Genomic DNA, 14687 nt, shown 5'->3' on the forward strand with positions numbered 1-14687 from the left:
AGAGCATTACTTAACAAGTTCAGCATCTGGCCTGATACCACAAACAAAGGAACTATAAAGAAAGAGTGGTGATTTTTCTACTCCAATTTTATCCATTTACACTTTATTTTATAACTAAAAACAGAGTGTAAGTAGATAAAATTGAAGTGGGGAAATCGTTACCCTAAAGAAAATGGGCAATTATGGACAATCATTCAATCCAAGGGAAATTTAAAGAAATATATGAGGAAAATTAATTGGGTGAGAGGAATAGCTTTGATATGAGTCCAATCATTACCAAACAACAACATGATAAAGAGAGTCTCTTCGGGTGCTCGGTTTGACATCACCAAATTCCTAATGTAAGTATGTATGATGCTTCAAAAGTCATATTTAATGGAACCCCAAAACAACAGATACAATATGAAACAAGAGCTCACATCTCTCAATAAACCTCCTCATTTTTGTCCACCATCCGCGCAACGACGCCTTGCACACTTTCCTGATCACTTTCACCGCAGATCATAGACGACACTAATTATTGTTATGTTATGCATGTCCTTGTTTTATACTTACCATATAATTGGTGTTATATACGGTTTCCATTGGAGGCATACGTAATATAAACACTTGGCTCTCCTGTTTACTCAAACCTCAGCTGCGATCTTATTACTCTTCTGTCGCCATCATATTTATGAAATCTGATATTTTACCTGGCCAGCTTCATTGCCCTGGGCTTATTTGGACCCATGAACTTTTCATTCTCAGTGAGGGCGTGGCGGAAGTGACATCGGTGACCATATGGGCAGGCAACACCAGCAAGGACCATCCTGCAGACCTCCGTCTTGTAGCGTGGGTGTCGAATCACCGGGCGGAGCTCCTCAATCCCATGTGCAAATTGGCACTGTTCTCCGTAAGGGCATTCACCGGCCTCCTGCCATTTGTTGCAGAGTTCAGTCTTGAACATGCCTTGGTTGTACACCTCCAATTCAAGTGGCTCCTGCTCCTTCATCCCTCCAGTAGGAACGTACACCTTTTGCTGCATCACCGTGATCAGTGCCCACCACCATCAGTACACAAAAAACATTAATTGGGACAGTACGTACATTTGAGTAATATTTCAAGAATTGTAAAGACGGAATCATATAATCTCTACTCTGTCAATGTACTAAATGCATTATGCATTGTCTATAACAAATGACTCTCTTACGCGTTGTCGGTGCAGTGTGCATATGGATTATTGACGTAGACCGTGAAATGAAACAAAACTGGGTGTTTGGGCTCTTTACATCATCCCAATGTCAAACAATAACTGCATATTGCTCATGTGAATGAAATTGCAGCCTAAATCCTAGGATCCCAAATAAGATTTCCACGGCAAAAAATAAAATTGAAGCAAAAATGCAGCAAAGGAAAAACTGGTTTTATTGAAATATGAACAGATACTGCATTATTTTGCACTACTCAAGTTTAAGAAACGCGTGCAATGAGATCAAGCAAGTTCTTCCTAGTACTCGATGGATCTCATCCTCCATTGGTGAACATTTTCAAGCAATTCCACTTCACAATCTAATTAGTTAAACCTGACAGTAGCAGTCTAATTACCGCAATAAAAAATTAAAAATCAATCGCTACGTTTCTTAGTAGTGAGCCACACAAACAGACGAAGTAAAATAAATAAAAGAAAATTCAACAGTAGAGTAAATCGGGAATGACTTACTGAAGCGTTGAATGTATTGGCGGTGCGAGGCCGAGTCGCGGCCCGAGTCCCAGCGGCAGTGCTAGTACCGGGCTGAGCAACCTTCACGTATCCATTAGACCTCACAGATATGCTCTTAGGCAGCGTAAACCTCTCCGCATCAATATTCTCTGCGTCGGCGCCTTCGCTCTCGATCACGCTGGTAGGGCTCTCGTCGGACTCATCCTCCTCTGCTCGTTTGTCATCAATACTCATGCCGTGAAGCCTATTTACGATCCCAAACGGTGTCGTCTCCACAGAACCGGGGGAAACGAACTGTTTCTGGACGGAGGCGTGGATAAGGAGACTGAGATGCTTGTTGAGCTCGAGATTGAGGGCGCGGAGATGAATGTTCTCGCGGCGGAGAGCGTCGGCTTCCTCGGAGGCTTCGTGGAGTTGCTTGAGGGTGCGGCTATGGCGGTTGACCATCTCCTGGTGGTCTTGGACGAGGAGAGAGTGGTAGAGTTGGCGGTGGGGGAGATTTGAGGACGCGTCGGGCTCCGATTCGTTGTATCGAGCGAGGGACGGCTTGCGATCGAAGATGGCGGAATAGAGGGAAGAGAACACGGCGTCGTCTGAGCGAGGCTGCGATTTGAACGGCGATGAGATGGCGAGGCCGCCATTGGCGGTGGAGGAGGCGGTGTCGTTGTGCATTTCCGCGGTTGGAGTTTTGCTGTAAATGAATTACAGAGACAATACAAACAGCGTCAATTTCAATTAGAAAAAAAAAACAAGAAATCTATCTCGCCTTATAATCAAGAAAATTGCCTGGAAGCTTCCGTTTGATACTCTGGAATGTTACAGAGTACTGCTCTAAATCTCCGCAACAAGCTAATTAAGCTAAAGAAGAAGATCCAGATTTCAATAATTTTGAAGGAAAATAAAAAGATATATCAAACAAATTGATGAGAAATCGAACAAAGAATTAAGGCAGAGACTACAAAAGCTGTTATAGAAATAGTTAAACAGAGAGAGAGAGAGAGAGAGAGAGAGAGAGAGGAACAGTAATGGTTTACCTTCAGAAGCAACAGAGGAGGCTCTGGATCCTCCGATCGGTTCGAGTGAAAAGAGTGACGGATGGAGGTGCTCTGGTACAGGGCTTGTTTTATAGGCGTGGGGATATGGGTGGAGGCATTTGGAGGGAAAGGGAAGGAGCAAAACGAATCCAAAACTGTTTTGAAGACAATGCTAACCGAATGCCATATCAGCTTTATGATCAAGGCAGCTATATGGTTTTTACTTGATCTGCCCACACTCTTACCCCAGCTTCTTTGAATTATGTAGGGGCTGTTTCGTCATTTGAGGAATCGATTCAGTTAAGACTGAGGAGCAGGAAGTTATTTCATCAGCTAATTTGAGCCTTTGGATTGTAATGCAGTTGATCAAACGGTCCTTAAACATTCTAACTCACCAGATGTGGGAGGCATTATGATGTTAAAGATACACGCACCCGCAGGGGATACTTTCACTCTCTGTGTGTTCACACACGAAGTTACAAACAGCAAGTCCGTAGTCACATGCACAGTGCGCAGTCGCACACCAGCAATAAATGTTACAAATCCCAAACATCCACTTTAAATGACTGAATTACCCTCACATTTATGTTTTTCCCATTAGGCACAGTCACATTGTGTGACCAATGTCTATTTCCATGTAAGCCATGGTTTTCACTTTCAGTAGGTCATATGATATGCTCAATGTGGTTTGATAAGTTGTTCAATAATATTGTAGAGGCAGAAACTGAATTAATATTAGTGCTAATCTCCTTGTAAACAATTACTTTAAGAAATTGTTATATCTCTAATCATATCAAAATCATTGTGCATGAGAGTTCCAAGTTACTCAATCTTAATGGCTCTACATATTTATCTCTTTATTAGGAGATTAAAGATGTTCAGAGGTGAGACAGCTTATGCAAGCTGTCAAACATGATCTGCTTGCGGTTAGCTAGAGAGGCACAATATCATATTGTAATTGCTTGTTTTGGAAGCTTAAGAGAGAAAGTGAGTAGGAAGATAAACTGTTGGGTCAGTATCACGTAGTGTTATTAATTCAAGAATTATAATACGAGATGAATGAGTGATTGATATTTCATAAATTTAATGTACGGTTAACTTATCATAATATTAATGACAATTTGACAATCATTGTAAAATCTATCAAGTAACTGGTGATCTTGGTTTTATTTTCCCTTTGGGGGTAGCGCTCTTCAATATTCAGCTTTGGTGATGACATAGACAGATCACGAGAAGTAGTAGCATTAAGATGAGAAAGGCATCATGATTTATTTATTTTGGGTAAAAAAAGGCATCATGATTTTATTTAGGGAAGGAGGTTGCTTCTTGATCACAGCTTTAACTACCTGCTTCTCTGATAGCTCTCCCATCAAAATCTAGTATCAGATGTTTGGTGAGTCATAATAAGATCCCACATTCCCTTCCAGTAGCAGTGCCACTGCTCTAGCAAACACTTTCTTATTGCATTGCTGTCAAGTCCCTCAATATAATTAAGCTTCCTTTTAAACAAACTGCTTTATAGTTTCTCTTTCATTTTCATGACAGTTGGCCATATTTCGCTAGTTCCGCGCAGCTCTTGCCATCTGGATTTTCATTTGGGCCTGAGAAAATCATGTGGATGGCTAAATCTTATGGAGGCCGTCGAATTTGTTGACCACGAGATCTGATCAACGGCATATATCACCCTGACATTGTTACCCTAACAGGATAAGTCAGCAGCAGGTCAACGGGGCTACACTAATAGCAAAATAAAATTACATTAAGAAGAAAACATTGTTTATTTATGTGTAATTAACACAGGTAGATAACATTGTTTATCTGTGAGGTTATGTGCACGAAACATAATAGTATAGTATAAAAGAATAATAATAATAAAACACTCATGATTAAAATAATGACAAACTTGCTGGAGCTCTATATAGCACTTTCAAGAACTGCTGAGATTGCCTTCGTAAGTTTATCTCTGTTGAAAAATGGAACCAAAAGTCAGTGTCATGGTGATTAAATAACAACCACAATAACTTATTTCTTAATCAAGAAAGAAAAGAACCAAGAAAATGGAAATCATTATTCACACACACCTTGGCTGTTCTTGCATGGCCCTTCTTCTCCACGGAGGAGTATGACACATCTTGCTGATCACCTCCAAATGATTCCTCGAAGTTTCGGAATGTCGAATCGACATCAGGTGTATTGGGATCGTGATGATCATAAGCTTGTTCTTCACAATCCCCAAGGTCTTGCATATTTTGAGACCACAGCTGCAAAATCAAGCCATAGAGAATTCAGATGAATGACCACTTACATAACAGAATGAAAACTGGAACTCTTCATTCATTTGCAATTTTCATACCGGACTCTTCTGCACCGTGCTTCTACCCTGCCAAAATGATTCTGTATGCAATGGAAATCCTGCAGTGCTTGAAGATGATGGAAAATATTGCTCCAGCTGTTCAGGAAATGGAAGGGGCAAAGGATCAAATTTGACCATCAGACCCTGATCAGGTAGACAGCTGTCCCTTTGCTGAGATCCACTACGGCCGAGATCATCCTGGGAATGTTGTAAACGATGATGATCAAGACCATGTTCCAAACTCCTTGAAGGGTTTTGATGTTCATGCACTGAAGAATATTTCTCTTGATTTGGTTGATCTTGATTCAGCTGAAGCCTTTTCAAGTCAAGAATCTGGTCCAGAATAAAACTATTGCCAGTACTTCTTTTCTGATAGTGACCTCCATGACCATTACCACGAGATATCTGCAAGATATATGTATAATATACATCTCTTATAACTTATAAGAAGATTATGATCATGCACACACTTTTAATCAGTGTAATTACAATTACTCAATTATCTTTCTGCTTTTTTTTTCCTTCTGATCTCGACCTTCTTAAATCTTTGACTGTTTGATCCCACTCCATCAGATTCATCCAATTTGAAACCCCAAAATGCTGCAAAGTCCTTGGCAGATGGGCAACCTGTGAAACTGCTGGCCAACGTCCGTTTCCGATGCTGGCCACGGGGAGAGCACTTCCTGTGCAGGCTCGCGTCACATACACGGCACATAAACATCAGGTGATCCAAACACTCGATATCCACGGACCGGTATTTGCACGAATCACATAGAATGGTTCGGTGATGGCAGCCAACAATTGGGTTAGCAGAATGAACCGTTGCGTCACAGGGAAGGCACAGATGTGCTGAATCAGCTTTGCAGTGTACAACTGGCCTTAGCACCAAGCACAACTCACAAGCTTTCTCCATTTGGTTTCTCTTCTACTTCACTAATTTCCTCCGAATCTCAACTTCAAAACCTCTTTGATGTTGCTGCCACGATATTCACACTTGTGATTATTTAGACTTGAATTCCTTTTTTAAGTTTGATTAAACAGTTCATACACTCGCTTCTTTGTTGTTGTCAATTTATACTTATATTATAGTACTTGCATTGCATCAAATTATTATCATTGAATATAGAACTTTCTTTTTATCTCCTCTACTAACAAAAGAAATTGCCAAATGTTACAGACAAGAGGTCTCAGGTTCGAATTCCTACGCATCATAGTGAGAAATTCCCTCGCTCTAATTTAAAGTAGACTATCACTTGTACTAAAAAAAAAAAATTTAACAAAAGAAATTAGTCAAATAAAGTACGATGTACGACAGTGCCAACTATTTAGCTTAAACATGAAACACCATAAACAGTTTAAAGGTCAACAAAAAATTTGTTTTGCAATAAATAAAAAGCTATATAACCAATAAAATCGAAGAAAAAGTTAAATCCAAAGAAGAAGCACTAACAAGAACCCCAATCGATTGATAAGCTAATAATAAATCGAAAAGTTTAAAGCCCAGAAAACTTCGGAACAAGAACAAAAAAGAAATCTAAGTGAACACGAATTCAAAGACAGATCTTCCAAACATAAGGAAACGAAAGAGAAAAAAAAATACCCGTCATTGTTACCCTGGGTAAACAACAAGCTCAATTCGTCTTAGGCGATCCAAACTGAAAGAAAACATTTTAAAAATATTCCATTTTATATAAAAATAAATAAATAAATAAATAACCCTCCAAATATACATTTTGCATTTAGAAACTTAAAAATCCTAAATAAGAAAAAGAGAGAGAAAAAAATACCCATAATTATTTCCCGATGGGAAAGCAGTTTCAGGCTCAGCTCTTCTTCTCTGGAGAAACATTTCACACAAAGACTACGACTTTCACTGAAAAAAATTAAAGCTATAGTTCACGGTGCTTCGAAGTCATTTTCTCCGCCTTTAAGTTGTTTTATGGGATCCAACCAAAAAATTAATTTTTTCAGAACTGAAAGAAGTTGTTTAATTGGGACGTGTAGACGATTTTTTTAAATTATAAATAAGCGTAAATGTCCGACGTGGCTCATGACACTGGGACCCACACACCGGATCCAATTGTGAGAGAGATTACGTGGAGTGGAGCAATTGGTGTTAGCCATGTTTCACATGTGGGATGCAGAAGCCTAACTGTTTCAGCCAATGGGACGTCGACAGCACTAGGGCTACGTTAGGCATTGCGGCTTGGGAGTTAGGACCTCTTACCTAATTGGTTCATCACAGCCATGCGAATCGCCAGCTGCCAGATTAGGTCCCTTCCTTTTTATTAGGTCAGATTTGTTTCCTTTCGAATCGCCAGCTGCCAAGTGGGAATCTTATTTAAAATAGTTAATTAATTAGCAAGCACCCACCCCACTTTGCTGCTTTAGCTAGAAAAGAGAAGCAATGTTAGGGTTTATAGGACTAATGGTCTCTGAACTTTGATTTTATTTGCATTTTTGTTCCTCAATTTTTAAAATCGTTTTGTAGTCCTTTAACTTCAATTTTATTAGGATAAATGGTCATGTCATCAATTTTGTTATCTTTTTTGTTAAATGCAAAAGCAAAATGGTATTTTTGTATTAAAAATAAATCTCTCTCTCTTCTCTCCCTCTATTCCGATTTCTTCCCCATATTTCTTCTCCCCCCCCAACCTAGATTTCTCCTCTCCCTCTATCAGCAACAAGAAAGTTTACTTGCATACTCAAGATTTAAATGAGAGGAAGAGAGAGCAAAGAGGGCAACCCACATCCACCCTTCACCCAGCTCCCCCTCCCTTTCGATTTTCTTTTCCCCCATGACCACCGATCTCTAACCCCTGACGAACCCATAACCCCTCCTCCCCCTCCCTCCCCCTCCCCCTTCAACCTAAAACCCAGGGAAGTAAGCTAGTCTTCCTTGACCTTTGTACAAAAATTGAAGAGAGGCGTTAGGTGGAGGGTGGCTGTGGGGGAAGAAATCGGGAGAGAGATTTATTATTTTTTTAAATTTTTAAATTTTTTGGTTTTAATACAAAATACCATTTTGCCCGCATTTAATAGAAAAAGTTAATAAAATTGACGGCATGACCATTTGTTCATTTGAAGTTGAAGGATCATGAGAACGATTTTGGAAATTAAGGAACCAAAAATGCAATCGGGTCAAAATTCGGAGACCATTAGACCTAAAAACCCAAAAATATTTGATTGAGCACATGATGAAAATGAAAGGGGATGAGGTTTTATCTATTGTGTCCAAGACGATAGAAGATTCTTACATTGATCTATTTGGATTGGGTTTTATTCAATTTTTTTTTGGGTTAAGCCCATTCAGTATTGGGCCTCGCCTTACAAAGCCCAGTTCTTTTTTCTTTTTGGTATTGAGGGCCAGAATTCCAATTCTTTTTTATGTTTGGTATTGAGGGCTAGAAGCCTACTGTTTTTTTATTTAATTTATAAATATATGAAATAAGCTCACTTCTTTACTTATAGGTTGTGTTTGGTTTATGGAAAATTGAGGTTTGGGGATAGAAAATTAATTGGTTTTCCAAGTTTGGTAAGTTTATGTATGAGAAATGGTTGCCAGTTACATGATAAGAGGGAAATATAACTCTTCTTCCCCCTTGGGTTTCATTTTCCCTTCCCATGAAAAAGTTTCAGAAAACTAGCCAGCATTAAATGCACACTTTTTATGACAATTTAGAATTACAATATAGCATTAAATGCATTATTATATTATTTGATTTCATATGGATATAACTGGAAAATTAAAAAAACTTTGTTTTACATTCTTGCACAAACCAAATATGGGAAATGAATAACGTGATATTTCATGGTTACTTTTCCAATATTATCACACATGAAAAATGAATCTTCCATTTCTCATCCCTTGGGGAATTAGATGAGAAATGATTTCCCATAAAATTCTTTCTGTAAACCAAATGAAGCCCTAGTTCTTTTCCACAAAAATATATATATAATTTTTTTTTATCATTGTATTTATCTCAATTCTATGGAACTGCACAATGTGACGGGTGATGTATTAAGGATCTAAAAAATTTATTCATTTTTTGGGTCAAAATTTTACTCTATGTAACCTTGCATTATGTTAAACTTTGAATTTGGTTCTCAAAAAATAAAAATTGTAAACTTAAATTTCGTGGAAACTTAGGCCAAACCAACAAAACATTGGTGTTGAATAGGTTTGCGGGGAAAATGAAACTCAAATTTAGAAAATGAAAAATTGAATCAAATTTGGTAGGATTTTCACATTCCAAAACTGGAGCAATCAAACTAGATAGGATGGAGAGGATGCAATTTCAAACTGTGAACAAACAACATTCATCTTCTAGATTTTACACAGCCGCATTTACAATCATTAGCCAAACATGCGATGGGATATGGCATAGTGATCATTATATATGTGAACCTTTGTCTACTTTACCCACAAAATCCAAAATTCTGTAAGATTTATTCCTATAAATGTTTCACTCAAATTAATAAAGTTGACTAAAATTCGCATCCTCAATTTTAGGATTTATATTTATGTTCCCTTAATAATAGGTACATTTAGGTAGATTATTCACAAAAAGACAATTGACACGTTTGAATAGGTCGCAAATGCCTCATGAGATCGATTCGACTTCTATTTCCCAATGGTGAGCTGATCAATAGTTTTATTTTTGGGAGTTTCACTAAAACACCCAGTTGGCAAATTATAAAAAAATTCAAGCACTATTTAAACATATAACACACCCAAAACTCATCATTACACACACTCAAAACCCATTTATAAACACACCCAAAAAGTTGACTTTGGGGTTGATTTTAGGTGTGTTTCTATGTTTAAATAGTACTTGGGTTTTTTTATAAATACATGTTTAGGATTGGGTTTATTTATAAATTTGTATTTATTTTTTTATCGGCCATGCAGATTCCCTTATGATGGCTAGCTCACCTTCATCCACACCCCCCAGTGGCAACATTTTACAAATAAGCAGTTGTGAATCAATGGTCAATAAGCTGTCTAATAACATATCTGTTCAATATAAGCAGTTGTGAGCTTGTGGCAATGAGAGGGTACTTAAGAGACAGATACTAATTCTTGTGTATATATAGTTCCACTGCAATCCAAAGTGTAATAACTATAGGCTATAGCCTCAAGTAAAGACTTTTAAGCGGTAAATTGCATGTTTACAATTTGTTGAGTTTTACATAAATGACCAAGGGATGTAACGTGTGGTTTGAGGATGCCTTCAGTTAGAAGAACACTAATTCTACTTTCAATCCAGGAGAAAAAAAAAAAAACACACCTAGGATGTATTTATTAATTTTATTTTCTAAATAAGGACCAAGGTATTAACTTTATATTTTTCTTAAGTTTGAATACTAGTGTTATTAAAAATTTAACTTATCTAACAGATTATGTAATTAAAAGAAAAAGAATTGAGTTAACCTTTAAAACATATTTTCCATCTCAAGATCACTGTTTAAAAAGCGCAGCCGGCTATACTGTTTGGATATATTCGAATATAGAGTACAGCCGAACGGCTATACTATTTATTAATTTTTTTATTTTCCGGACTTAACTTCAAACAAGTATACAAGATCGGTCATATACAGTTTAAAAAGTATAGCCGATAAATTCGAATAGTGGCGGAGACGACGACGTAGCTGCCGCTATGGACAGCGACGAAGTTGGAGTTGTGGATTACGAGTTCATCGACAACGACTCTGACAATTCCAATGATGTTGCCTCACATCGATACCAGGTGGCTTTCTGCTTATTTTATTTTCAATTATGACAGTTTCAGGTCTTTTATTTTCTTATTCTAGTTTCTATAAAATGATTTTGGTTATCTGAATTTTCTTCATTCTGATTCTGCTTATGTTAATGCTGCTGATTTTGATCTTAGGTTAGGTTTTATTGATTCATCAGAAATGTGAATTTAGTTTGTGTATTGTGCTAATGTTTATCGCATTTGATCTTGATATTTGGTTTAGTTGAGGTTATAAAAAATCATGGTAATGTTAATTCTACTCTGCTATAATTTTGAGATTGTAGATATTGAAAATATGAGCCATATTGCATTATGCGACGACTTCGACTTATTGTTGAGTCTTCAGTTATGGATACATACTAATTGAGCCTTTCAGGCATGGTGAATTGTGTTTGCTAGTGGGTTTCTCCATGGGGATTCCAAGTTTTGCGTATTCTGAAAGAACTTTATTTTGTTGTGATTTCCTTGCATCTGGTACGTCATGATTAGCACTAAATGAATTAACTGGTGCATGTTAATCATGAACTTAGATGATAATAGACTGATGATCGAGCCTTCTATAGGTTTATGTGATTGGGGAGGAAGGTATCTTGAAGGAGCTTGAGCTTGCTGGATATCAATACCTTGGTGGACCAGTAAGTATGAGTCCGAAATCATATAGTTTCAGTACATGATGCTGTTACTTGTACTTTTTCTATTTTATATCCTAGTCTGTGAAATCAAATGACATGTTGTTCATTTGGCTAACAAGAGCATTGCCCAAAACTTGGTGTCATTATTTTCCTTGCATTTGTATCTTCAGTTTCATTTTAAATTTAGGATAAAGCTTAAAAGCTTACCTATAGTTTAAAAGATCTTCAGGCACCCTATCCATAATTTGTACATATCCTTCTAAATAGCAAATTGTTGCTTGAGAGACATAACGAGGTCTACATCTTCTTTGGATGTAAAAGTAAATATTTAGAAACCGAAAGTTCCCCTGGTAATTATTTAATATGAATGTTGAGGTAGTGGATGAAGTAAAGGAGGATAGCCTGCATGCCCCTCTCCCGGGACCATGCAGTTTGCTCCAGAAAATCTTTTTTTCTCCCCCCACCAAACAATAATCTTTTGAAAACATCATCTTTTTGTGTGTGCATGCATCTGTGTGCTCGTGTGCCTAAGACCCTAAAGTATCAGGAAAAGTTAGGTAGTTACTGTTGTTTATAATTAGTAGTTTGAGGGATGGACTGGGCTAAAGTTGTTTATAATTCTTTTATTCATTAATATGCCCCTGTTATTTTACATGTGATGAGAAGTATTTTTTTAAATGCTTTCCTTTTCTTACAGGAAGACGGTGGGAAGAAGATAGATCTGAAGCCTGGATTTCTGATGGAGCATGATGATAATGCATACTTCTGTCCCTTCTTGCCTCATAGAACTTTGTTTATTATTGGGTTTGTATTGATAGAAATACAAGTAGAACTTTCTCTCAATAGAGCTTTTGTATTCCTTTTTGGAACCTTGAACTGACCATACACATGTGAGGTTCTTTCTTTCGTTATTCTTCTATCAACTTTTAATATTGGTAGATCTGTTTGTTCATTGTCTTCTAGGTTGGAGCTGTTGTGGTTGGATTTGACTGAAATTTCAGCTACTACAGAATTCAGTTAGTTCTGGTGATTCTTGTTTATGTCAATGCATGTGTGTTGAACACACTGCAAATTAATTTTGTTGCAAGGTACTGTACTTTCCTTTGTAATTAAAATTTGAAGAATCACTGCTGCTTCAAGTACCTTCTGTTTTAGATTCTTCTTACCTCAGAAATTATTAGGGCTTCAGTTTAATATTTAGACTTTAATGTCTGAAGGTTTGGATTGAAAAAGAGATGCCACATAACTGCCACAATTCACTATATTTTTTTTCTTTATTTTTCTATGGACTGTACTTGTGCTCAAATTCAGGCGTATATGCAAACATTGTGTTACAAAGTATTAAATGGAAGGTAATATGCATGTTACTATACCAAGTGCCAACACCATATAAACATTATGGTCTTATTATATATGCAGTGCACTTGTCACATGTATTGCAGTCTTCTCTGGTGGCATTCAATGTTTATGTGATGGAAGGTATGGGACACTCTGTATACGGACCCTGGATGTCTTTTCATTGCAACAAATCATGATGCTGTCACTCATCTCATAGATGCTCAGGAATGGCAGGTTCATTTCTATCCTCTCTTGTTGCACTTTGTGTTTTAATTAGATTATTTTCAACTGCGTTATGCTGCAAAACATGTAAAGATTTTCCTAATTGGAATTTGTTTAAAATTCAAAAGTCATTTGTTAGGGGTAGCAATTTTCACTCCCTATTTGTACACTTTTCACTCACATTTATATATGCTTTATTTGTTCGGGGTATTTACTCCCACTTCAAACTTTATTTTTATTTTTTATAAAAAATTCTTCAATTTGTTACCCATGATTTTCTTCTTAGCTGTTATTAATTTTGTTATGCAGAATCAGTTCTAGCAGAAAGTGTTCAAAATCTGAATGAGAAAATCGATCATATCGAAGAGTGTTGACGACATGGTGCAGAAGATCCATCATTTGCAATCTGTTTTGTTCACTCTTAAGGTTTGTTTCCCGTTTCAGCTTCAAGTCTTCAGATTTCAAGTGTATTCTAAATTGAAAGCAAATATATAATATTTGGTTGCATTTGAATGTCACAGGGAGACTCATTGGGAGAGGCTTAACGCTCTAGAAGAAGAGGTTCATATCTTTTTCAATTTCTTTTTGCAAATTCAATTCAATGAAAAAGTAGCAGAAAGAGTTTGTTGGATTTGAGAATTAGGCTTTGCAATGCTTTTTAGGTACGGCTTCTGTGGGCTGCATCAAGAAAGTACAACTTCGATCTTCATGTTTTAGAGTCTAAAGCACAAGATGCTGAGGATAGACTCGAAACGGCTGCCTCTCAGGTGCAAAAGGTCATGCACTGATGTACTCAATCTATCTATGGTCTATGGCTATGAGTGTGTGATGTTGTTAGTGTGGTGTTCATTTTGCCATTGGCTTCTTTCTCTTTGCTTTCAAATGCCTGACATTGTTACAGAACAATGGATTCAAATTCAGCGGCTTGAGCAGGCTCTTCATATTACACAAGTTTTTTCTGCTTGAAACTGGCTTTAGGTTCTTCATTTGCTAAATTCAAAAGTTTTACTGAAATGGGTCTTTTCGACAATTGACCTGTTTTGCTTTTTACAAAATATACTCTCACATTAACTCAACAAATCTGATGGTTTGCAGTTCATAAACAACTTTTCTGATGACCCTCTGCTGAAGATGCTTGGGCCTAACTCAGATCCTATTTATCTCGAGCTTTGCATCAGTTCAAGAGAGTTTTGCAGATTTTAAAAGGTCTCACCATGAGGTATGTATCAAAAGTCTTTTGTTAATTGGTCTGTAACAGCTGTTGGAAAAGAAAATATTTCTTCAAAGTTTTTAGGAGGACCCTGAGGCCACTCCTGTGGTACATCTTTGTAGCTTTCTGCCATTCTGCTGTTGTTACATTTGCATATCCCTTTACTTTTATAGCATAGTTTCCAACTTTGGTGGTTGGTTTTCTAATTTTCAGGAACTCTGAAGGCAGTTACAACATTTCTTTATGCCTGAAACTGGAAAAGAATGAATTCACAGCAGCTCTTGCAAATGAGGAATTAGTTTTCTTTATGGTATGTAGTCAATTTTCTCTGTTCTTTAATTATTTCTGTACTCCTTTCTGCCGCAGCTTTTTCTCAAGAAATACGTTCCCATCTAAGCATTTTCCTGTGGTATTGTCCTTAATTGGAGTTGCTAATTTAC

At 37.1% G+C, this 14687-nt stretch overlaps 3 protein-coding genes across 21 annotated transcripts; 1 reads left to right on the plus strand and 2 right to left on the minus strand.

Annotated features, from left to right (window-relative positions):
• Window positions 1-209: 209 nt before the first annotated feature.
• Window positions 210-3750, minus strand: LOC103341536 (Zinc finger C-x8-C-x5-C-x3-H type family protein). 2 transcript variants are annotated; one of them, XM_089046588.1, is made up of 4 exons: window positions 2734-3750; window positions 2486-2557; window positions 1700-2390; window positions 210-1018 (listed from the first exon to the last, which is right to left on the minus strand). In XM_089046588.1, exons 3-4 carry the CDS (start codon window positions 2369-2371, stop codon window positions 689-691), a joined length of 1002 nt encoding a protein of 333 aa, XP_088902714.1. In that variant the 5' UTR covers window positions 2372-2390; window positions 2486-2557; window positions 2734-3750; the 3' UTR covers window positions 210-688. The 2 variants fall into 2 exon arrangements, with proteins under 2 accessions (XP_088902714.1, XP_008243302.2); XM_008245080.2 differs by lacking the exon at window positions 2486-2557 and having other exon boundaries at window positions 2734-3740.
• A 147-nt stretch (window positions 3751-3897) lies between these two features.
• On the minus strand, window positions 3898-7068 carry BBX27 (B-box zinc finger family protein). 5 transcript variants are annotated; one of them, XR_016124337.1, is made up of 7 exons: window positions 6874-7068; window positions 6687-6741; window positions 5622-6062; window positions 5087-5491; window positions 4815-4994; window positions 4637-4696; window positions 3898-4465 (listed from the first exon to the last, which is right to left on the minus strand). XR_016124337.1 is itself a non-coding variant. In XM_089046589.1 (6 exons), exons 3-6 carry the CDS (start codon window positions 5997-5999, stop codon window positions 4691-4693), a joined length of 969 nt encoding a protein of 322 aa, XP_088902715.1. In that variant the 5' UTR covers window positions 6000-6062; window positions 6687-6741; window positions 6874-7068; the 3' UTR covers window positions 3898-4690. The 5 variants fall into 5 exon arrangements, 4 of the variants coding, with proteins under 4 accessions (XP_088902715.1, XP_088902716.1, XP_088902717.1 ...); XM_089046589.1 differs by having other exon boundaries at window positions 3898-4696; XM_089046590.1 differs by having other exon boundaries at window positions 3898-4696; window positions 6262-6741.
• A 3596-nt stretch (window positions 7069-10664) lies between these two features.
• Window positions 10665-14257, plus strand: LOC103341533 (uncharacterized). 14 transcript variants are annotated; one of them, XM_089046142.1, is made up of 9 exons: window positions 10665-10836; window positions 11245-11319; window positions 11409-11480; window positions 12175-12281; window positions 12441-12565; window positions 12920-13049; window positions 13347-13463; window positions 13559-13598; window positions 13700-13818. In XM_089046142.1, the coding sequence occupies exons 1-5, from the start codon at window positions 10747-10749 to the stop codon at window positions 12496-12498; spliced, it is 402 nt and encodes a 133-aa protein (XP_088902268.1). In that variant the 5' UTR covers window positions 10665-10746; the 3' UTR covers window positions 12499-12565; window positions 12920-13049; window positions 13347-13463; window positions 13559-13598; window positions 13700-13818. The 14 variants fall into 14 exon arrangements, 11 of the variants coding, with proteins under 11 accessions (XP_088902268.1, XP_088902266.1, XP_088902264.1 ...); XM_089046140.1 differs by adding an exon at window positions 14133-14257 and having other exon boundaries at window positions 10667-10836; window positions 12175-12565; window positions 12897-13049; window positions 13681-13804; XM_089046138.1 differs by adding an exon at window positions 14133-14257 and having other exon boundaries at window positions 10667-10836; window positions 12175-12565; window positions 12897-13049; window positions 13700-13804.
• The last annotated feature ends 430 nt before the right edge of the window (window positions 14258-14687 follow it).

This window comes from Prunus mume, linkage group LG2 (genome assembly GCF_029339155.1).
Source record: "Prunus mume cultivar Tortuosa linkage group LG2, ASM2933915v1, whole genome shotgun sequence".
Classification (NCBI taxonomy): domain Eukaryota; kingdom Viridiplantae; phylum Streptophyta; class Magnoliopsida; order Rosales; family Rosaceae; genus Prunus; species Prunus mume.

What these genes read in the sequence shown, in the direction of transcription:
- LOC103341536 (XM_089046588.1), bottom strand. Translation starts at nt 2,371, where the DNA reads ATGCACAACGACACCGCCTCCTCCACCGCCAATGGCGGCCTCGCCATC. An exon ending in CCAATACATTCAACGCTTCA is followed by an intron (nt 1,019 to 1,699) that starts GTAAGTCATTCC and finishes ACGGTGATGCAG; the next exon opens with CAAAAGGTGTACGTTCCTAC.
- BBX27 (XM_089046591.1), bottom strand. Translation starts at nt 5,999, where the DNA reads ATGGAGAAAGCTTGTGAGTTGTGCTTGGTGCTAAGGCCAGTTGTACAC. An exon ending in ACAGTCAAAGATTTAAGAAG is followed by an intron (nt 5,492 to 5,621) that starts GTCGAGATCAGA and finishes TATATCTTGCAG; the next exon opens with ATATCTCGTGGTAATGGTCA. An exon ending in GCACGGTGCAGAAGAGTCCG is followed by an intron (nt 4,995 to 5,086) that starts GTATGAAAATTG and finishes TTGATTTTGCAG; the next exon opens with CTGTGGTCTCAAAATATGCA.
- LOC103341533 (XM_089046140.1), top strand. Translation starts at nt 10,747, where the DNA reads ATGGACAGCGACGAAGTTGGAGTTGTGGATTACGAGTTCATCGACAAC. An exon ending in TTGCCTCACATCGATACCAG is followed by an intron (nt 10,837 to 11,244) that starts GTGGCTTTCTGC and finishes TGTGTTTGCTAG; the next exon opens with TGGGTTTCTCCATGGGGATT. An exon ending in ATCAATACCTTGGTGGACCA is followed by an intron (nt 11,481 to 12,174) that starts GTAAGTATGAGT and finishes CTTTTCTTACAG; the next exon opens with GAAGACGGTGGGAAGAAGAT.